The sequence below is a fragment of the Euprymna scolopes genome, chromosome 3 (genome assembly GCF_053919585.1).
Source record: "Euprymna scolopes isolate OS-2025 chromosome 3, ASM5391958v1, whole genome shotgun sequence".
Classification (NCBI taxonomy): Eukaryota; Metazoa; Mollusca; class Cephalopoda; order Sepiida; family Sepiolidae; genus Euprymna; species Euprymna scolopes.
Genome location: NC_136484.1, coordinates 129,593,808 through 129,617,966, shown reverse-complemented (window position 1 = coordinate 129,617,966; position 24,159 = coordinate 129,593,808). Strand labels below are relative to the sequence as shown.

Sequence of the window (24,159 nt, the reverse complement as noted above, 5' to 3'; positions counted from 1 at the left end):
GGCGTTGCCCAGGAGTTTGTAGGGGTGTGTGATGTTAAATAAAAAAGAAGCCGGAGGGATAGGATCAAAGCCGAACCCCTGAGGCGAAGTTTGAAAATAAAATCGGCCAGCCAGAAGTGAAAGATGTTTGAAAGTCGTTGAGCATTATGGCGACGACGATGACGATGTAAGCATTGTTATAAGCGAAGTAAGAAAAGAAAACAATGTTTTAATTAAGCGGGGGGGGGGGGGGGTAAAACACAAAAAAAAAAATAACGTAAGGCAAACGAACGATTAAAACAGAAAAATGAACGAACGTTACGTGAAAAATGGCTTAAATAATACAGGGTTCAATATTTAAATCAAAAAAAAAAAAAAAAAAATCGAAAAATCTCACACCACGATTCGAACCCAAAACGTTTAAATAATGAACCAAAGCCTTAACTACCTGAGCTAAAGCAACGTCTTTAAAGTTTGTTTGGTTTATCAACTATTTAAAGTAAATCAGGTCACGACGTCATGACATCATCTGACGCATGCGTTGTTGACCCTCCCCCCTGTCGAATCTGTCTAGACATCTCTCTCTCACTTCGTCTGCCTTACTCTAAAGACTGGAAAATGGCGTCTGGCTGTTTTTATTTTTTAAAAAACTTTGATCGTTAATATTTTTTGTAAGCATATTTTTTTTTTACTTCACATGTTTGGCTTGGCTTTATTTTTCGTTTAACTATCATATCTATCTATTTTGAATGTGGTAATAACTTTGGTAACGTTGCCATAGCGTAGAAGTTCATAGTTTAGCTTTAATTAATTTTTTTTTTACCAATAACAACATTTTGAAATTGTAAATTCAGACCGCCATTAGAGGTTGCTGACGTCAAGATCACGTGACATGACTCAGCGGGTTTTAAATACAAGTTGACCCAAAATAAACGGCCGCGTGTATACTTTATGTAGAAGAGTTGGCGGCCGTATTTTTTGGGGCAGTTATAAATCGATTTAAAAATATGTAATGTTTAACATTAAAATGTCACTTTGGGGGGGGGGGCCTGCAGAAAATCGATCAGTTGACGCACTTCTGATGGTCACTTTGGGCCAATTTTTCAATATTTGTCGTCCGGAAGGTGGGGCTTTCATATGAGACCAAGTTTGTGAATTTTTGTTGTGTCTGTCGAAAGTTTTTAGCAGACACACAAACAAACACACATACATTTTCGCTTTTATATATATAGAAGACAAATCTTTGAGAATGTTTAATAAAACCAGCTTTTTAGCTACATTTACCAAAACTATTTGGAACGGAAAAAACAAAAACTTAACATAGTAATGTAACACTAAACATTTAAAGCCACGGTACATAATGAATTGCATGACAGATCTATTTCGTTTGTGTATAACAGGGCTCTACGTTGCGAGTGAAAGTCGCATTTGCAAGTGATTTTTCAAAGTGGCAACTGGAAATAATGAAACGCTTATCTTTTGGCGATTGTGTTTCTTTCATTGACAATCTTCCAAAGCTCACTACCAAGTGAAAAATATCTTTTCAACTTTTTTTTTTTTAATAAAACGAACAAAGTTTATTTAAACAATAAAAGTTCAATTTAACAATATACTTTATTTTTTTTTAACGGAGGATGTTGAAAAAAAATATCTGAAGAAATTAGAATGTTTATACATTCAAGTATCAATAAAATTTGTGTATAAAGAATTACACTTATTAAAAAAAAATACGGAAAAATATTTACGATGTGCATATTTGTCACAAAACAAAGATATCATATTCTAAAAATCATGTGGGTTTGGCTAGTAAACAAAAATATTTAGTTGTCAAAGGTCAACTAAAAGATAAATTTATTCATAGAGCCCTGTATAAGAACAAACTTGCGTTATGTTGAGTTGTGGTCAGGCTTGACACATGCACAATGATTTCTGGATATAACTATATAACCGTAAGCATAAGGATACCTCTGCACAGACACAGCTTCAATTATTGCTTAGAGAGTTGATGCCAAAAAGTGATTCAGTTCCAAAGTAGATTTTGTCAAGGAAAGACGTCCTATCCTATTCTCGTCCTTTATTGGAAGTGACGAAATAAGATATCACCTATTTTTAACAAAAAACAGCCTGCCTATATTCTTGTGTTCTTTGAATAAAGTTGATTTATACTTTAGCGGAGATGTTGGTGTTTTTATGGAAAATGATGACCCTTTTCTTATTCAATATTTAATTCCAGTTAGATACATACAAACTTGTCAAACACTACCAAGTTGCTTTTTTCACCCTGACATTTTTCCAGACCAATCAACACATTCCATTAAATCCTTTAAGATAACCACCACATCAAAAATTTGATTTGACATTACACTACTAAGAGCTGAATTTGATTTGACATTACACTACTAAGAGCTGAATGTATGTTAGATTACAGACTGCTTACTTGATTGCTTAAGAAATTTTAGCGTTACGATACAAATTTCATATTTGGTGCTGCCACGTTAAATTACCCTATTTGGAGCCGTAAAATCCTTTAACAAGATAAGCAGTTATGTTACATTGTGAAATTTCTTTGAATTGCTGCTTTTGTGATTAATATGGCTCAAACTGTGAAAGAAATTTTGCTCCGTCAATTTCAAACTATTTTTTGTAAAATTCTCAAAGAATACAATTTCTTAATTGCACCGACTGATTTTGTTTTGAATTTAATAGTTATATTTTTCTATTTAAAAACAATTTTTTTTAACATATTCTGTCCATTCAAGTAATTCAGGATGATAAAAATTAGTCTTGGTTTGGTGGTTTTATTTCACGGCATATCAACCCTTTTTAGAGGCTCATTTATGTAATGCCGAGTTCAGTCATAGGAATTTGATTATTTTTGGTTGGGAAATATTGTAGATGAAAGAAAATAAAAATTTAAAAAAAAAATTAAAAAAGGTAGAGAAGATTTGGTAAGGTGGATTTCAAAATATGGCAGCTAAAACTGACTAAGGATCTTCATCTCTTACCCCCACTGGAAGCCAGCATTTCAGGCCCTGTAGTAAAGCACTACAACCAAGTAACTGTAGTTAAAACCTACAGGATTTTCATGACCCCTACTCAAACCACTATGTAGATCACATAGAATCACTACAGTAAATATAAAATCAGAATCGCAGTAATGTGAAATGTAAAATATTAAGTTAAAATTTCAACCAACAAATAATGAGAAAGTGATATATTTTGAAAATTCTTACTTACCTTTGGGAACTTCAAAATGTGATTCATCTGGCATTCCCTCCTTGTAGACAATATAATCGATGACATATTTATCGTAATGGGAACCAAAAAGTGTGTCATAACCCATCATCTCATAACGGACAGGATCGTTATGATTCTTCTCCACCCACATAACATAGGTGTTCTTTTTCTGACCAATTATTTCTACCTTTTGCCACACATTTACTGCAGAATCTAGGTAAATCTTTTCACCAGTTTTCTGAAACAGAAACAAAAGTAAATTAGATCTTTTACAACGTAACGGTCAACTTCGCACCCATCTCTTCACAAACTTGTAGAATTTGAATGATGCTTATGATTCCATTCATCAGAAGATTTGGATAAATATGGGGGCATTCAAAAAGTAATGCTTATTTTTTTTTTTTTTTTATTCTACCCAAATGGATCAGAGGAGATTACAAATTGCACCATTATGATGACTGAACTTATGCATTCATGACAAGTTTCATTTGTTGCAAATATAGATTGTGTGAGACTAAGTAACACCTGTCATGGATGTGCGTCATAAGATGCGCCATTAAATTCCTGGCTAAAGTTCATTGAGGATGGTGGTGACTGTAGAAAAATTAATTTTTGAGCGCAAAAGGTTGTTCATTTTGATAGATCTACTGACCTCATTTTTTTTTTTTTTTTTTAAACAAAGTCGCCATTTATCATGGCCTGGAAGCCATTCAAGGATAAGGATTAGTAAATCCAATCTGCAACAATAAATTTAGTCTTGAAAGGACAAGCTGGCAGCTGAATATCGGAAACACAGAATATTTAACCACCAATAAAAATGAATATGACATTATCCAAGTTGACAAGATCTTTCACAAACGCACACCTTCAAATATCTCTGTTCGATACTCAGCAAGAACTGCAACATCTCTAGCAAAGATTCTGCATGCATCTATGTGAATTAGCTCAAGACCACCAGCACTGTGATCGCAAGATCAGCGATTACCCAAAGTTGAAGATTTATCAGACTATTGCGAGGTCAATCGCTTTATACAGCTATCAGTGTTTACCGCCAACGAGGAAGGCACAGAGAAAATTCACCACCACAGAAATTAAGATTCTCTATTGAAAGTCTGGAATTACAAAACCCAATTGCAATAAAGACAGACCAATTAAAGGCAAGATGAGGAAATGGCAGCTTAGATATGTGCTGAGGATCAACGACACCGTTGCAAAACTGGACTTTACAATAAAAGCTGTTGGAAAGTGACCAAGAGCAAGACTGATGAGATGGGTAGACACCTTGCAGAAAGAGCAATCTAAAACTGACCTTCACCCAAACCAAGCCTGTGAATAATGTTAATTGGAAACGAAACACCATCGTGGACCCATATATAGCTCAAGAGTAATACACAAGAAAAAATATCTACTGTGCATCCTCTAAAATAAAAAGATTTTTAAAATATTTTAAATAAATTGTCTTATTAATACTAGAAGATAATGAAAAGACGCCCTACACTGCAATAGCTAACATTCACTAAATTCTTAGCAAAGACAAGATCTTGAGTGACATTTGAAAAAGAATGCTTTATAAAAAAAAATTAATATTTTTCACGATTTTTGCTTTCAGCCAGTAAGAGTAGCTTCCCTTTCATCAAAAATTAAAGCTTGAGAATAACCAAAATTCAAGACAGCAAAATTGTTTTCATTTTGGATGTTATTCTCTCAATGTTTCAGCCAATGTAACCTCCAATCTTCAAATACTTTGTTAAACTTAGGAATTGACTAAATAATCCAAATACAATTATCACTCTTCATCCGAACAATTTCAAAAACATTGCAAAATCGATGTTCAACTACAAAATTCCTACAAGTCTTACTGATAGTTAATATTTCTGGGTAAAAGTTGATGTTAATAAAAAAATGTAAAGTTTTTTCTGTTGTTCTTGGCCTTCGGGCCAGGATCAAAGTGTAGTATCTGCCTACATGAAAGAGTGCCGAGCCGCGCTAAAACGACTACCAAGGTCCAGTGACCTTGTGACTGCTACCCGTAGGGAACTCCACAGGGATCTAGTGAAGGGGGCCGCTGACGACCCGCTATGCGCGCGTTTGGGGTGGCAGCAGAGTGAGATCCGCTCCGCGTGGAGCTGGGCGCCAGGTTCGAGTCATCTGAACAATTCGGAGTTCTCTCTGACCTGGCGATTGGCCCGAAATGCACTTCCACTCAACAACATACAATGCAGTTCTGGGTTTTTGGAGTCGCCTGATTGTCCCCGTTGTGGGACAACGGCCGTGGAAACTACGGATCACGCTTTCTTCGATTGCCGCGAACTCCGCCAGTACTGGTCGTATGTCAGTGGGGTGACGGCTCGCATCGATCCTGAGCATCCTCGCCCAATTACTGTATCCAATGTTGTGGACAACGTGAGGCTGCCGTGGGACCGGGAAAGACAAATGGTCTACGTTACGATCCTGACCGTGGCGAGAATGGTGATTTGGACGTCGCGTCTGCAAGGTTGCCGGGGGGGTGTTGTCTTTTTCTGATCAAGATCTGATCGCGTTCTTTAAACACCAACTACGGGTGAAGATCAGATGTGATAGAAGAAGGCTGCATCGCGCGGCATTTGACAGAAGATGGATACATGTGGCAAGTCTGTGTGTACGAAGAGGAGCCAAATTTGAATACGTGTTCCCCGCCTAGGTGTGGAACGCGCAGCTCTGTAAAGTTAAATTAAACAAGTAGTCTCTCAGCTAGCTGAGTGTGTGTTCCATCCCTCCCCGATTAGGAAGCCTCCAAGATCCCCATCCCCTCTTACCTGCAATTTTTGTTTTCACCCCTTCCTCTAAATTTTACCCATCTTGGAGAAAAAGAAATACAAACTAACCTCCATCCCTTACCCACAAAAATTTTCTTTTCTCCATTCACCCCCATCTAGAGGGCATCCCCACCTAGAGACTGACCCGCAGAAGCGAGGTTCCTTTTACAAACCTAGTGGAACGGGCAGTCTATCAACTAGACGGGGTTGGGAGGGTCCTACTAATCACCTTTTTATTTTTTCTTCCCCCGCCCTCGACACAAATGAATTATTGTACCATTTTATTGTTATCCTTTTTGTTTTTACTCGTCAATAAAAAATGTTTTAAAAATTGGGAGTTACTAGGACGTCCCACAATATGAAAGGGTGAATGCGGTATTATGGTGAAAGAAGATACTAGCTGGGAGAAACTTTTGACTTTGTTTAGTTCTGGAGTGACAAGGATGACCAACGACCCCCAAAATCCCCCCTTTTGAGTTGGCCATGTGCCTAAGTTTTTTGTTCACCGTTAATTTTACTGTATTTTTTAACATGAATAAAAGATTTAATATCTCAAAGTGTAGTATCTGTTCCGGCAGATACTGCGAGCAAAGACCATATGTGGGGCAACCCCACATATAAGACCTTGGTCAATGTAGGGGAAACCCTTCATACCAATTGTCACTATCCAGCTCCCCTACTCCTTAGGGAGTTGGTCCCCATTTCCCCTTCACTCCTCACATTAAAAAATCGGCCTTATGCCTAATTTGCTCGGTTGGGGAGCAAATAAATACCCTATTGTTCTTGGCCTTCGGGCTGGGATCAAAGTGTAGTATCTGTTCTCTGATACATACACAGCGATAGGCAGTCTTGTTCTGGCGACACATTCTCGTGCCCGGCGAGCTTGTTGGGTAGCGTTCTGTCCGCACCCCCACTTGGTCTGTCTTTCTCTGCTCTCCCCCCTCACGGGGGGATTCGAGCTGATAATTTACGACCTTCCCGCGAGGGAGGGTCGGAAACACTTTCTCTCTTCCCTCCACTAACTTCCCACTCCCTCTCTCAGTTCTATCTCCCCTCTTGCCGCCTTTGGCGCCACTTCTTTTTGGCGCCAAAGTCGGCTCCCAATTTGGACGCCGACTCCACGTCACTCATTTTGGTGAATTTATACAGGGAAGAGAGAGCTTTTTTCAAAAATGGACACCCCCAGCCCGGGGACCACCAATACAGATACCCCCAGCCAGGAGGCTACCACAAGAAAAACTGCTCCCCAAGAGGACGGCTCCCCAACAGGGGAAGCAAAAAGCAACGGGGCATACCGCCCGGACACTAAACCAAAGGACGCCCCTCAGAAGGGAGAAAACTCACCAGCAGCTCCCCAAGAGGGCGACTCCCCAAAAAGGGGAGAAAAAACAATGTTGGACGGGGCATCCCGTTCCGGCAACAAAAATCAAGAGGCAGTAGCCCCAAAGGACGATAAGGGAGACAGTGCTCCCCAAGAGGGCGACTCCCCACAAAGGGGAGAAAAAACAATGTTGGACAGGGCATCCCGCTCTGACTACAAAAATCAAGAGGCAGTAGCCCCAAAGGACGATAAGAGAGACAGTGCTCCCCAGGAGGGCTACTGCCCCAAAAGGGGAGCAAATCAAGAAAACGAGGGGGCATACAGCCTAGACCTCCCCAAAACAAAAGGGGCAAAAGCTCCCAAGGACAATAAAGAGGACAATGCTCCCCAGGAGGCCGACTCCCCAAAAAGGGAAGTATTTCCTGGAAGAAGTATAGAGCAGGGAGAGTCGGTCCCAAAGGAAAGCGGAAAGGGAAATGCGCCTCAAAATAGCAACCCTTCCGCCAAGGAACAGCAAAAACAGTCCAACCTCACCAAAGATCCAACACCAACAAGAGGGTCGGCATGGGGGAAGACTGTAGAGAAGCAACTGTCCCCTCAAGAGTATAGAGACTTGTACTTGACCAAGTACAGACAATACATAGAGGGGGCAGAAATTAAACCAGTGCCAGGCGCTTGGGAGGCAATCGAAGACAGAGTGCTCTCCCTCATCATCTCGGATATGCCGGAAAACCGCCTCCTAGGGATGAAAAAGGAAGACATGGCAGGGCTCCTACACAAGCTAAACATCCCGGTATTATACCTGTACCAGAGGAGCTACGCCATGTGGGACATCCTCCTACCCACCAAGGAAGATGCGGAGAGACTCTCCCTACAGGAAATTAAGTATGGGAGAACAAAACTAAAGCCCGAATACCAGGGCAGGACAAGGACCCGGGTGCAGGTATTCAATGTACCTATGCAAATATCAGCAGAAATCCTGGGATCCTTCTTCACACAGTTCGGCGAGGTGGAAAAAATAACCCCAGTGCGGTCGAAAACCGGCATGCACTTGGGCAGCTACACTGTGGCCATGAGGCTAAAGAAAGAAGGCTTCCAGGCGATACCAGCACAGCTGACATTTAAGGAGGCAACTATGACAGTAGTAGTGGAGGGGCGTCGTCCGCACTGCTGGTTCTGCCAAAAACAGGGTCACATGGCCAAGAGCTGCCCTCAAAGGTCAAATCCTACTCAAGTGACACTAAAGGCGGTCCCAACCTCTGAGACAGCACCAGTGTCCAAACAGGCTGTCACAACTCCTGCAACCAGAGCACCAACCCCAGCACCGAGGAAACCCAAAACTGTGCAGGAGCCCAAAGGGGAGGAATGGATCACAGTAATGAGGCGGAAACGGAAGCCCACAATCCCATCTGCCACCGTCCCACAACCAACCCAACAACCGAGGCAGCAACAACAACAGCAGCCTCCACAACAGCCGCAGCAACAGCCATGGCAGCAGACACAGCAGCAGCAGCCAAACCAGCCGTTGAACCAGCCGCAGCAACAACATCAGCTGCCGCGGCCAATTCCACAACCAATGCCACGAAAACAGCAGCAACAACAAAAACAGCAGCAGCAGCAACAGCCAGAACAGCAGCAACAAAAACGGCTGCAGCAACCAGAAAAGCAACAGCATCAACCGGAGAAACAACAATTAGAGGAGCAGCAACAACCAACGGTCCCCACACCAATTAAGACGGGGATCAAGCGAAGAAAACACTGCTCCTCTGAGGATGAATCTGCTAGTGAGAGGGAGAGGAACTCAACCTCACCACTCCCCGGTTCATTCAAAAGAATAAAAAAGAAAAGGAAAGGGGAAGAAAAGGCAGCCCCCACTCCCTGTGAGCATACACCACCTCTAACAACAACACAACCCACTTCCACCCCCATACCACATACTGCACCAACACTAGACACCGCACTAACACCAACACCAACATCAGACACCGCACCAACACCAGACACTGCACCAACACCAGACACCGCACCAACACCAACACCAGACACCGCACCAACACCAACACCAGACATCACACCAACACCAGACACCGCACCAACACCAACACCAGACACTCGTCCCCACACCAATGCAAATTGAGCCGCCATCCCAGAAAGAAAAGAATGAACCCGGGAGGGGGAGAGACCCTTCAGATTCTCCCACTTACGGACTCACTCCAACAGGGACTCTCGCCCTCGAAACGAGAGAGGAACTTTGTTCTGTAGACCCCCTGTCTGTGGCAATGGGCGTACCACACCGGCAGAGAAAAAATTTAAAACCTCTGCTGGACTTCCAACAGATAGGGGGAAAAGACGTTAATGTCCCCTCTAATTTCCCGGACGCCCCACGGCTAACAACTTTCGTCAGGCTTCCTGAGGCCTGCAAAACCAACGTGTGGACAATGCTGGAAGCCGCGGAAGGGGCTGGTCCGGGAATTGAACTGATTAGGAAAAATGACCCTTCCCTTGAGGAACTCGCAAAACAATGCAAGGGAAGGGTTCCAGTGTTGGTCCATCCGTCACTCTATAGGGCCCTTAAATTGATTACCCTTTGGATGTCGGCGGCATTGTGAGAGAAGGTCAGGACATGAAAAACCTGACCACCTTGAGCATTGCACACAACGTCGGTGTCCTTTCCCCGGCTGACTTCGGAGCTGAGTGTAACACACCTTAAGGTAGGTACCATGGCTTTGAATTTGGCTAGTCTGAATGCGAGGGGCTTGAGATCATCGGGCCGGGCGGCTCGCCTCCGGCACGACCTCTTGTCCCTGGGAGTGGATGTCGCTGCAATTCAGGAGACGCATTTCGTTTCCTCTGTGGACTGCCAGGTGCTGGCCCGAGACTTTGAGGTTTTCTCAGCATATGGCAGCCCACGGGGGAAGGGAGTTTCCGTGCTGGTTAAACGTACCCTGTCGGCGACGGTCGACGTTGTCCATAGAGATGCGGTGGGTAGGCTGGTTGTGGCCGATGTTACCGTAAAAGATTCTGTGTTTCGGGTGATTGCGGTTCATGCGCCCAGCACCGCTCGTGAGAGGGTCTCATTCTTCAGTCAGCTTGACGCGTTTGTAGATTGTCGGAAGCGGGTAGTGCTAATGGGGGATTGGAATTCCATCTTAGACCCCGACATAGATAAGGTAGGAGGCGGAGCTAGAGGATCGGAGAGGTGCGAGTCCAGCCTGGCTGATCTGATGGCTAGATGCGGTCTGGTCGACAGGTTTCGGTTCGAGCATCCAGGGCGGGAGATGTGGATGTGGACCAATAGTGTTTCCTCCTATCCAAATACTTATTTGGACAGGATGTTAGTTAGGAGAGGCGAAGTAGATTTCTTATCTTGTCCCACGTTCACTTGGCTAGGCCAGACGGACCATAAATTAGTTATGGCCCGGCTGAAGCTAGGAAATAGGCCTAAGTTAGCGGGGTACTGGAAGTTAAACACCTCCCTTCTGGAGATACAAGACTTCCAAGATCAGTTAAGAGAATTGATTAAAAAGGCACTAGTGGGGGCGGTTACCGGGAGTAAGTGGTGGTTAGGTCTCAAAGCCAAGATCAGAAGTTTCTCCGTCAAGTATGCCCAGCGCCTCGCACTAGATAAGGCCAAGACGAAGAAGAAGCTAGAGCAGAAACTAGCCCAGGCTACGGGGGAGGGTGATAGGGTTAGTCAGGAACTAGCTAAGCAAGACCTTCTACGCGAGACTAGCGAGCGTTACGAAGGCCAAGTAGTTAGAGCTAGGCTTAGAAAGATAGGCAACGAAGCAGTCAATTCTGATGCAGACGTGCGCCGTGAGGTTTCTAGGCGTGGCTCGGACAAATACATTGCAAAAATCAAACATCCGAATGGACGCACCCTGGAATCGACTCGGGAGATCTGCGAGGGGTTTCGAGAACATTTCGAGGAGCGTTTTACGCAGCAGCCCGATCTTCCGGTCCTTGAGTTTAGCGACTATTTGGCCGACTCTCCCCGCCTCGAGGCGGCTAGAGCGGCTGGTTGCGAGGGCCGGGTGACGGAGCAGGAGGTCTTTACTGCGCTGAAGCAGGTCAGCTGTGACAGATCGCCAGGACTTGATGGTCTGCCATACGAACTGTACTTGAGGCTGTCGCCCATGTTTCTGCCTCTTCTGACGGATATGTTCAACCATTGGTTTGCTCAGGGATCCATCCCAGGGCAGGTGACCAAGGGAGTGATCACATTGCTGAAGAAAGGTGACGGGCATGGAGGGGAAGAGTTAGACGACTACAGGCCCATAACTCTGCTAAACACAGAGTTGAAGATTTTGGCCAAGGTCCTGTCGAATCGGCGCTCGAAACCCTTTGTTATCTCTCGGTCGGTTCGTCAGGGTTGTCCGCTGTCGCCCCTGCTTTATGTCCAGGCTTTGGAGCCTCTTCTCCGCAAGCTGAGACATGAGGAGGCAAATTCGGCCCTGCGCGGAATGGCTCTGCCTGGCGGCTCAGCTGCCAAGGTATCCGCGTTCGCCGATGATGTCACGATCTTCGTGTCGGGCTTCAGAGACATTGAGGTCGTGTCGGAGGCACTCACACAGTACGAAAGAATTACAGGGGCCAAGATAAACCGCAACAAGTCGGTAGGACTGCGGTTGGGCGCATGGAGTGGCAACGCAAACCTCCCTGCGCCCTTCAGCTGGACAGATGGCCCGGTCCGGATCCTCGGCGTGTGGTTCGGACCGGGTCTCCAGCTTGACAAGAATTGGTTGGAGGTACGGTCAAAGGTGGAGGCTGCAGTCAATTCGTGGCTTCCTAGGAAACTTTCCTTAAAGGGTAGAGCTGAGGCGTGCGCCACTTACGTCTTTCCTCTCATCCTTTACCGACTGGCCGTACTTCCCCTGCCTGCACAACACCTAAAAGCTCTTGTCAAACTCTTGTCCTCGCTCCTTTGGGACAGAGGAAGACACTGGGTGAGCAGACAGGTCTGTATTCAACGTCCGTGTGAGGGAGGCTTGGGAATGCCGGACTTGAAGTGTCATCGAGATGCTGAGAGGCTGGCCTTCCTGAGCCACTATATGCAGGAGGACCAACCGTGGCACCCCGTGGTTACTGCCGCCTTCCCCGACCTCGTTCTCGACCCTTCCATCGAGAGCCGTCGCAGGCCGCGGGGAGAATCTGCCTACATGAAAGAGTGCCGAGCCGCGCTAAAACGACTACCAAGGTCCAGTGACCTTGTGACTGCTACCCGTAGGGAACTCCACAGGGATCTAGTGAAGGGGGCCGCTGACGACCCGCTATGCGCGCGTTTGGGGTGGCAGCAGAGTGAGATCCGCTCCGCGTGGAGCTGAGCGCCAGGTTCGAGTCATCTGAACAATTCGGAGTTCTCTCTGACCTGGCGATTGGCCCGAAATGCACTTCCACTCAACAACATACAATGCAGTTCTGGGTTTCTGGAGTCGCCTGATTGTCCCCGTTGTGGGACAACGGCTGTGGAAACTACGGATCACGCTTTCTTCGATTGCCGCGAACTCCGCCAGTACTGGTCGTATGTCAGTGGGGTGACGGCTCGCATCGATCCTGAGCATCCTCGCCCAATTACTGTATCCAATGTTGTGGACAACGTGAGGCCGCCGTGGGACCGGGAAAGACAAATGGTCTACGTTACGATTCTGGCCGTGGCGAGAATGGTGATTTGGACGTCGCGTCTGCAAGGTTGCCGGGGGGTGTTGTCTTTTTCTGATCAAGATCTGATCGCGTTCTTTAAACACCAACTACGGGTGAAGATCAGATGTGATAGAAGAAGGCTGCATCGCGCGGCATTTGACAGAAGATGGATACATGTGGCAAGTCTGTGTGTACGAAGAGGAGCCAAATTTGAATACGTGTTCCCCGCCTAGGTGTGGAACGCGCAGTTCTGTAAAGTTAAATTAAACAAGTAGTCTCTCAGCTAGCTGAGTGTGTGTTCCATCCCTCCCCGATTAGGAAGCCTCCAAGATCCCCATCCCCTCTTACCTGCAATTTTTGTTTTCACCCCTTCCTCTAAATTTTACCCATCTTGGAGAAAAAGAAATACAAACTAACCTCCATCCCTTACCCACAAAATTTTCTTTTCTCCATTCACCCCCATCTAGAGGGCATCCCCACCTAGAGACTGACCCGCAGAAGCGAGGTTCCTTTTACAAACCTAGTGGAACGGGCAGTCTATCAACTAGACGGGGTTGGGAGGGTCCTACTAATCACCTTTTGTTTTTTCTTCCCCCTCCCTCGACACAAATGAATTATTGTTACCATTTTATTGTTATCTTTTTTGTTTTTACACGTCAATAAAAAATGTTTTAAAAATTGGGAGTTACTAGGACGTCCCCCAATATGAAAGGGTGAATGCGGTATTATGGTGAAAGAAGATACTAGCTGGGAGAAACTTTTGACTTTGTTTAGTTCTGGAGTGACAAGGATGACCAACGACCCCCAAAATCCCCCCTTTTGAGTTGGCCATGTGCCTAAGTTTTTTGTTCATCGTTGATTTTTTTCTGTATTTTTTTTTTTTTTTTTTTTTTTTAACATGAATAAAAGATTTAATATCTCAAAGTGTAGTATCTGTTCTGCAAATGCTGCACTTAAGATAATTTGTACCAGTCAATGGAGGGGAAACCCTCTATACTGGGACAATTATTATTTTTGGTAACCAGAGTACCCCCTTTTTGCCTACTTTTAGGGGAGCTGGTTTTTACTCCACATTAAAAACGGCCTTGTGCCTAATTTGCTTTGGTGGGGAAGCAAATAAATACAATAAAAAATGTAAAGTTAGAAAAAAAAAATCGGTTTTAATCTTAATCTATACAGTGTGTGTGTGTGTGTGTGTGTGTGCATGCGTGCATTATATTCTCATGACTAGTTTTTATTTTTGCTAATCATCAATCATTTATTGAACTCACAAATGCAATAACTAATATATTTTTTTAATCTTTTTTCAAGTAATTTACTTACAAAGTTAAATCCAGCCGAATATATTTCTGCTTTTCTATGAATAGAAAATTCAAATCTTGTTAATCTATAAAGTGGAGTTTTTGTCTTGCTCTGACATTGATATTTAAAGTCTATTTTTTCTATTTAGAAATTATTAAAACAAACTTCTTAATATACTTAGTTATGGATATGTGACCAACTATATAAAGGTTAATTTGCATATTCCTTTGAAATAAAAATAAAAAAGAAAGGGCATTAATTACTTTTTTGTTTTCATTAGATGATTGGTTCTATTACACTAATTTTTTACGTATAGTTTCTACATTCTGCATAATTGTGTAGAATTTAAGATGAAAACATTCTAGCACACACAAATTATATATATATATAGTGTTCTGGTCGGTGTGTATGCAAAAAGTTTCTACCAAACTTCTCTGAATATTTGATGTACAGTTGAAATTTTATACATAGGATATTTGAACCTGTAACAGACTTTAAATTTGGTTTTTATCTGGCAAAAATTGCTGCTAAGGGGGTCAAAACTGAAAACAAAACAGTTCATCTTCGCAACGTAAATCGAATAAAACATTACATCTGTCATTTCTTTTGCGCATGTTGAAAATTAAACATTCATAGCTCAAAATCGCTTAATTTTTAATTTTCTGTATCCATCTGTCCATAGCTCAGAAAATAACGATGTTGGAGAGATAAATAACAACTAAGGCTGGAGCATTAAACATTTTGGTTTTGATTCTAGAGGATAGTACCAAAGTCATATTTTTTATATAACTTGAAATCATGACTATATTGGATAATAATCAATAGAGAATTGTCTTTTATGCACTTTACTTTATGAAAAACCTCACAATTACAAATTAAAAAAAAAAAAAAAAAAATTAACTTTTCTGGAAATTTATTTTTCAAGAAATCTCAAAGTATGAAGTTCTTATTTTAATAATCATTGAGAAATGTAGACCAGTTTTCCTTGTTTTCTTTATAATCCAAACACCAACATAAGAAATCTGCATGAATTAAAATATATTTATGCATATTTTATAACCAGGCAACGCCAGGCAACCTACTCGTCATTTTTTTTAAATTACAAAGAAAAACTCTAAAAAACATTACTTATAACCCTTAGAAATTTAAAATGAATTTGGAATCATTTAAACTGTCAAACAAAGTTGTTTCTGACTTTAAAATTCTAAAAAACTTCTTATGTATTAAAAAGTCTTAAAGTTTTGAAAGTTATACCCATTAGAGGTGAAAGTATTAATTATATCTTTATACAACTTCGGTTCTATTAATAATTCAATGATCAAATGATACTTTAATAAATAAATTTAACTTTCAAAATACTTCTCTTGTCTTTTTTAAATAATTTAGTTGATAAAAATAAAAGAACTTCCAAGCAACAGGTAGTTATTTCTAAATAGATCCTTATCCCCAGATGAGAATGACTCACCTTAAAATCAGTAAGATCAGGAAGGGCCACCTGGGGTTGAATTCTAGATTCATTACCTCCAGCAGACTTGAAGCAGGACTTTTCATTATAGACTTTATATGTTGTCATTGGAGCCACAGTATAAGCTTCGCCATACGGTCCATGATCACCACGTTGTATAACAGTAACAACACCTGAAATAAAAGACAAAAAAAAAAAATGAATTTATTGTTAGTTACAAGTGATTATCCTTCCAAAATCCTTCAAAGCAATAAAAATTTTCTTTGATGAAACTAGTAGAAAAATTCATCTTACATGATTGAGGTTACAGGTTTAGAAAAAGAAATTTTGTATTTGTTAATGGTATTTATTTAAAGTTGACAAATTTCACAAGGAAATGTTAATCAAAGTCATTATTATATATTAGCCATTACATGCCAATTGACAGAACTTCAAACACCCAAAATGGTAGATGTTTACAAAAATAAACAAAATTTTGAAAATTATATAGATCATTTATATTACTGTGACTGATAGGTTTGGTGATAGTCTTAAATATCGATTATATTCATCAAAATGCAACAATTCAAACATTAGAACAATATAAGAAAATTTGCAAAAACAATAGTATTATAGGGAAGATTTATTAGAAATGAAGTTGAGTCAATAGAGATCCATCTTTATTAAAAACCTCACAATTACAAATTTTAAAAAAAGATTTAACTTTTCTGCAAAATTTTGTTTTTTTAAAAATCTCAAAGTATGAAGATCTTATTTTAATAATAATTTAGAAATGAAGATCAGTTTGCCTCGTTTTCTTTATAATCGAAACATAAGTTTGCGCTTAATAAAAAAAAAAAAAAAATTATGCATATCAAAAAGTTATCTTTACAACAGCTGCATTGAATTAACTGAAATTTCGGTTTTATCAGAAAAAAAAAAAAAAAAAAAAAAAAAAAAAAAATGCCATAATTCAATTTGGTTGATTCGTCTTTTTGACGGCATATTGAAGCTTTAGGAATTATTTTATGCAAAAAAAAAAATTGTTGCAAATCAAACGAGAACTAACTAAAATTAACTGCTTCATAATGAAATCGCTAGTCACAAATTAAACACTGAAACACTTGTTATTCCAACAAGTATCACAAGCAATTTACTGAATGCATGATAAATTGTTTATATTGGGCTTAATTATTTTTACAAGCGACAAATTGGCCCAAAGTAATAGAGTTGCTTCAATAAGGACGTTTCCGTTTGGCATACGTCTTTCACTAGATCATAATTTTCACCATTGCATTATTGTAAACAATTCATTAAACATAAGTTGCTAATTTACCCACATTTGAGAAAACCTTTGTTCACAATGCTATTACAGATCAAGAGAATAGGTTAAATACAGGATTTTAATTCTGCTTAGGTGATTCCATAATCCAAGACTGAACAAATACCTTAATATTTTGTGGAAGAGGACCGGTTTGTATTTACTTTAAAATCTTATGATGCCGAGCTAAACAGAGCTAAGAGGAAAAAGATAACTAAATACGAAAGTTATGTACAACATAAGAAATCAGAATCTTAGGAAGATCGCCATTATTCCAGTAGAAGCAACCAGACTCATGAAAAAAAATTTTAAAAACTACCTGGAAAATATAACCGGTGAACCAAGTGCAAGAAAAATACAAGCAATTGCATTTCAAATAACAGTTACAAGCTTAAAAAATATTTATTGTTTAGAATGCACAAGATAACTGGTGAATGTCTGGCATTCCCAGCTAAAACTTTTTTTTTTTTTCCAAATTTCAAAAATATTGGGTGCCTACTTGAATTTCTGAGAGTTAAAATAAAATAAATAGTAAAAAGTTCTAACTTACCATTATAATATGAAATACTACTTCTGTTGTTATTAACATCAACATAGGCAGTGAATGGTTCCTCAATACCAGCATATGGTAACTTCAGAACACCCATTAGGGCATATTGTTTAGAAAAGACTGGGGGCTGCACATTAGCAGGTTTGCCTGTGACCACAGCAAGTGTGGCTGAAGAGAAAAAGAATTTACATTTAACAATGAAGAAAACTTCCTTTTAGAAAACAGGTACTTTCATGTTTTTAATTTTTTTTTTTTTAATCGAATAAAAGGAAAATTTGTAATAAAATTATCAGAGAATAAAATAACCACTTCATAATAAATGAATAAGGATTTTTTTTTTTTTAATCAGTTACTTTGAACTAATGTCCAACATCAATAATATATTGGGACACTTGTAAATTATTCAATAATGTTTATAGCTCTTTAAAAATTAGAATTTGTGAAATTTTAACAGTTGGTATTAGATATGAATTAAAATTTTTGAAATTTCAGTTTCTTTAAACCATTTTAAAGGGTCTTAGGGGACATAATTGGCACAACCAATTATATCAGACTTGCATTTAATTTGATTGATAGTCATTAAACACTAATGAAATGAGATTCTATGAATTTCACTTTTTTCTTAATAAACCTAAAGCTTACACCTAACATTTCAAAACATTCTAATTGACTGCACAAGACCAGGGCCTCATGACAAACGCCTTCAAAAAGATGTGTGGTCTAAGCAACAATAATAAATGCAGGTTCTGTAGCACTGAGGTTGAGAGTGTAGGCCACCTGATTTCTAGTTGCAAAGTCCTACTTGGAGATAGTTATTATACAGATCGCCATAACGGAGTTTGCAAATAACTTCACTGGAAGATATGCAAGAAACTCAACATTCAGTGTAGTAAAAAATCCTGGGAATATATACCCGAACGAACAGTTGGGAATGACAACTACACTATTCACTATGACTACATAATCCCTACTGCTACATATCTAGAAAACGCAGCTGTTAAATCAGATATAGTGATTTGGGACAGAGCAAACAAAAAAGCGACCGTAATAGAGGTCAGTGTACCCAATGATACAGGGCTTAAAAGAGCTGAGAGGGAAAAGATAACAAAGCATCAAGGACTTATGTATGATATGAAACGAAATTGGAAATTAAAAGACGTTTCAATTATACCAGTTATCATAGGAGCAACTGGGCTTATGAAAAAGAACTTTAAAAAGTACATAGCAAGCATACCCGGTGAACCCAGTGCAAGTAAAATACAAACGATTGCACTGAAAGGGACGGCTAGAATCCTGAAAAGATCTCTTGGTTGGACTCACTAAAATAGGGGTAAATGTCAGACATCTAGTTGGATGTCCCATCCCCTAGAAGAAAAAGTTTAAAATGAAAAAAAAAAAAAAAAAAAAGATTTAAAATCATGTTTTGGGGGAGTGGGGGGGGGGTACCCACATTCACCCCTAACAAAACATATTGTCACTTGGATGCAAGGGACTACTATTTGGGACCATGCCTAAGAAATCAACAATTGAAGATAAACCAGTGGTCATTTTTCTTATAAAAAAAATAAAAATAATTATTCACTGAAAGTTACAAAACTGATCATTTAGAAGTCCCTAACTCAAGATACAAATATTCAGGATCTAGTGACTTCAATTAGTAAAATTATGGTGAATAACCTTAAGTTTTGGGGATTGTCTCTGTACAGTATAGATTCAGTAGCTTGGAACAGAGTGGAACTTTTTCTGAATCATGTGGCTCACTCCTGCGTCGAGCAGAGCGTGTTAAGTCAGGGGCTTCTCTCTCATTTGAAAGCCCCAGGCAGTTGGCAGAGTGTGTTCTGGAGGCTACTTTTGCCTTTCATTATATTGAGAATCGGGCAGGTTTAACTCCCGCCTCAGATTCCCAGAATTTCATTTCACAATTCTCTGAAAACCAATCTCGGGCAGTTTTTGAAATTCTCAAGCTCTAAAAAAAAAAAAAAAAAAAAAAAAAATTTTCCTTTTCTTCTTTCTTAAATCTATAAATCTATAATCTCTGACTGCCACTCCTGACGGGAGGGTTCATTGCCTTCACCCTCCATTGGATCTACCTTTCACCATCACTCACATGGGAGAGTTCATCCTTCATTTGCATAACTAAGGGGTTTTTTCCAAGTGCCATTTTGTATTAGAAAAAAAATAAATACTTTGTTTATGCTTTTTTTTTGGGTGGGGGGGGGGGATCAAATTCCCCGGACAATAATTAATAGACACTTGACTTTTTTTTTTACGCAGGCATCACCACATTATCAAGGCAAAGAAGCCACTCGAGGATAAGGGTTAAAGAGTGTACAGTAGAAATTGGACAATATAGTAATCAATTTGGTAAATTTGTTAACTTATATGGAACGGCTCATCAAGAACTTATTTACGTTAGACTTGAACACAACCATATTGTAGTCAGCCGGAAAGCAGACAATTCCACAGGTGTGCAGTTCTAAGAAAGAAGCTTTGTTCATGGAATCTACGTTTAGGTTTAGGCACAGATAAAGAGTGGGGGGAATTATTGATAGTGTTTTCAGCTAGACAAGTGTTTCTTGTGAAAGTTTGGCGAGGGGGGACCATCACTTTCCATGAAAATAACGATACATCAGAGACAAACTCGCAACATCTCTTCTGTGAGATAGAGGTTGCAGGGAAGAGAAAAGGACATCTCCTACGAGGCTACGAAGTCTATTTTGAACTATCTAGCAGCTTCTACCCAAATGTTGCAACAGTATTCCATTCTTGGATATACCTGGCTCTTATATAGATAGAGAATCGCATCAGCAGTGAGATATCTACTGGATCGATAGAAATATCCCACCATTTTTCCAGTGACCTTGGCAACAGATTTGATGTATGTGTTCCATTTAAGATCAGGAGTAAAGGTCAAGCCCAGAAGCTTGTCAAAACTTGAGGCCTCCTGAAGACGAGAGCCATTCATTTCAATTGATGCCAAATGTGGATCAGAGTGTTGATGTAAAGAGAGAAGCTTGGTTTTAGATGCATTAAAAGTAACCAACCACTCCTTTCCCCATTGTACCACGTGCTCAAGATCAGAGGAGAGAGAATCGGAGAGAACTTGGTCGTTTACTGTCTAAGATGTGCTACCATAAATGGTAGTGTCATCAGCATAAATGTCTACAAATTATGTAAGGATGCGATTTGGAAGATCATTAATGTAGATCAGGAAAAGAGTTGGGCCCAGGATGGACCCCTGAGAGACACCGGCATTAATACTGTGAGCTTCTGATTTTTGCCCCTCAACTACTACTCTTATGAACCTATCAGAAAGAAATGATTTAATAATTGAGAAGACATTTCCAGCTATACCATAGCTAGAGATCTTGTGAAGTAAACCTTTATGCCATACCCTATCAAAGGTCTTAGATATGTCAAGAGCAATTGCCCTAGAAAGGCTGCCTCTGTCGAGAGATTCGCTAATCCTAAGAGATAACTGTAAGCACATCTGCTGTAGATCTAGCAGAACGGAAACCATATTGAGTGTCACTAAGAAGGTTATTTTTGTTTAGATGGTTGATTACTTCTGTATTTAACAGATTCCAGCAACTTACTCATGACGCACAGGAGACTTATTGGCCTGTACTGAGAGAGGGATGAGCGATCACCTGAATTCTTAAATACAGGGCATACTGATGAGATTTTCCAGGGTGATGGGAAGCTATTCTCCTTAAGACAACGTTTAAACAGTTTTGTAAGTATGGGCGCTAGTTCTGGTTGAAGTTTTTTTGAGTACTATAATTGGAATACCGTCAGGGCCTGTTGCTTTACTGGAATCAAGGTTTTTGATTAGCTTGGCAACATCACGTACAGATATATGTATATCACATAGCGTGTTTTCTGATACAGGAGGAAATATTGGGGGTTGGCGGCCTTGGTCGTAAAGGGTAGAATTAGCTGCAAAGTTCTTGGCAAAAAGTTTGGCTTTGTCTGATGCTGACAAGATTAACTCAGGTCCATTGATGATAGTTGGGATAGAGCACACGCTTCTGTTCAGGATTCTGTTGGCTATTTGCCAAAACTGGTGGGAACCAAGCCGCTGCTCAGCTACTTTGGACTTTACGGACTGAGCATACAACTCTCTTGCATTCTTTATTACTTTCTTACAATGGTTGCTAGCTGTCCTGAAAGCGGCTTTAGTTTCCATACATCTATTACGTTGGAAGAAGTGGAAAAAGTGATTTCTGTGTGCAATGGCAGCAGCGCATTCTGGAGAGAACCATGGCTGACTGTTAGGTTTTCGCTGGAACTTTTTTAAGGGTATGAAACGGTCTATACCTACAATTAACCATTCCATCAGGTCTGATACTATAGAGGACACATACTTTTTAAACATGGAACGCAGAGGTAGATCCGATATAAATGTACAGAAGCTATCCCAGTCAGCCTTAGTGTGTAGATATACTGTACGATGGAGAGGTACGTCTGGGGACTTATTACATTTCATTTTTATCTTAATTGATACAACAAAGTGGTCGGAAGATCCAAGAGGAGACAGAACAGAAACTGAACATAGTTCAGGGCAAGTTGTGAGAAAAAGGTCTAGTAGACTCGCATACTGGCCATCATTGTCGGGCACACGGGTGGGTTCGTGAACAATCCGAGTGAGGTCATAAGCAATGGAGAAATCATGAGAGAACCTCCCCTCATCATCGGTCTTGTTTGAGTTGGTCAACTATTCCACGTAAACATTGAAGTCTCCACATATGTGAATGTTAGCTGAAGGATAAGCAGATAGGACTGGGTCAATTTTCTCAGATATGCTTTTAAAAATAGTAACTCCGCTGTTGTGGGGGCGATAGAGAGTAAATATAAATGCAGTAGTGTGAGCTAATGCAATCCGGAAGCATATATAGGGTAAGTTAGGATCTTCTCTGGAGATGTCCCTACCACATGGAAAGCTATTTTTAATATAGGCACATATTCCATGCCCATGGCGATCTTGGGGGTCAGATTTAGAAGTTAAGTTAGAGTATCCTTTAATTGCGACCTCTTCTAGGGAAATAGCTTGTCCAATGTCAGTTTCACTTAAAAATAAAAGGTCTGGTTTAGCCTCCTGTAATTGGGTTTCAACCTCTGGAAGGTTAGAACGTAGACCCCTGATGTTGGGGAAGGAGACATGGTAGTGGGGGTCTACGTTGGAAGTTGGAGAACCAGGTTTAATCGTGTATTTTTTCTTGAAACTTGTCATGATGGAATTTTGGAATTTGTGGACTAGGTTGTCAGATTTGCTTAGAGCAGGACAGAGAGGAGAAACTAAGAGAGAAAAGAAATGGAGAATTTTTTTTATTTTTGTAGAACATAAGGTAAAGCCGTAACAATTACCCACTAATATGGCATCGAGAGGCCCCACCAGAAGCTACTGCATGGTCCAGAATCCATTCACCAAATGGCAATACAGCAGCCCCAATACTTTGCACCTGCTATTAGGACAGCCTCCTTAGTGGTTAATCCAAGGTTCGGGTCCCTGACTATCAGACGGATAACGTCAGCCCAGATAAAACGTTTACCTCCAGCACCTTTACTAGTGACATGGCTACAAGGATAGACATAGAAACAGAAAATTTCCACCATCTCTGCCAACTGTTTGCGCAAAATACTGCCAACCTAGAAAACAGCTTTTCTTCCTTTGTCAGAAAGATCACTCATTAAAAAATGAGGACTGAGGGACAAATAAGGAGAAGCGAGAGTAACGGGAGCTGGTATCCACTATCTTTTTCCTTATCGAAAGAAACTCATAACATCTGACCTATATTTCGGGTGACCCAATAATAAATTTTGACCACCCAGAATTTGGTTAACTGCTTTTCCGAACAGGAGAGGCCTATTCAGATTAACTTGTCAAATTGCCAAAAGGCGCCATTTGACATTTTTTTGTTTTAGATATCTTAATATTGGATGTCACATTTTCAGATAGTGTTCTTTTTTAATGACCGTTTATGTCAACGTATCATCATGAAAGAAAACAGATTTCTTCTTGATCAATATCCACAAATAAGTGTGTGCGTGTATTAAATTGATACCATAACAACCTTTCCTAACAATGCTCTTTCTTTCCATCATTATCATCACCGCCATCATCATAGTTACAGGGTGACAAAACTTGAAAATAATCATAAATATGTATATAAAATAATCGGAGAAAATGAAATAATTGCAAAAAAAAAAAAAAAAAAAAAAAAAAAAAAAACTACTTTTAAAAATGCTAAATTCACGAAATTACACCTAAAAACGTCGAGTGATACTAAAACGGATGATGGACTTACTGGAACATTGCATTATGAACTGAGCACCCCTTACCAATATTTAAAATATTGACTTTTATTTCGTTTTTTTATAATCTGATAGACTGGTATCCATTTGACAATAATCAATTAAAAATTTTAAAAAAGACGAATATAAAAAATATAGAGGGGGGGGGAGCTCCTTCAGGTCTGCTTAATGGGAACTAACTACAGTACTACACTTGGTCCAATACCGTTTTTCGTTGATCAATTTCTAAACAGAGTCACCTATTCTTCTGGTTCG

At 40.3% G+C, this 24,159-nt stretch overlaps 1 protein-coding gene across 1 annotated transcript in view; it reads right to left on the bottom strand.

Annotated features, from left to right (window-relative positions):
• LOC145259113 (cathepsin L-like peptidase) overlaps positions 1 to 24,159 on the bottom strand; it is a 52,507-nt gene that overhangs the window by 24,516 nt on the left and 3,832 nt on the right. Inside the window, exons 2-4 of the mRNA XM_080116784.1 lie at positions 17,590 to 17,757; positions 15,740 to 15,912; positions 3,217 to 3,454 (exon numbers count right to left, since the gene is read on the bottom strand). Of these exons, the coding sequence (XP_079972910.1) occupies positions 3,217 to 3,454; positions 15,740 to 15,912; positions 17,590 to 17,757 (579 nt within the window). The remainder of the gene's footprint in view (positions 1 to 3,216; positions 3,455 to 15,739; positions 15,913 to 17,589; positions 17,758 to 24,159) is intronic.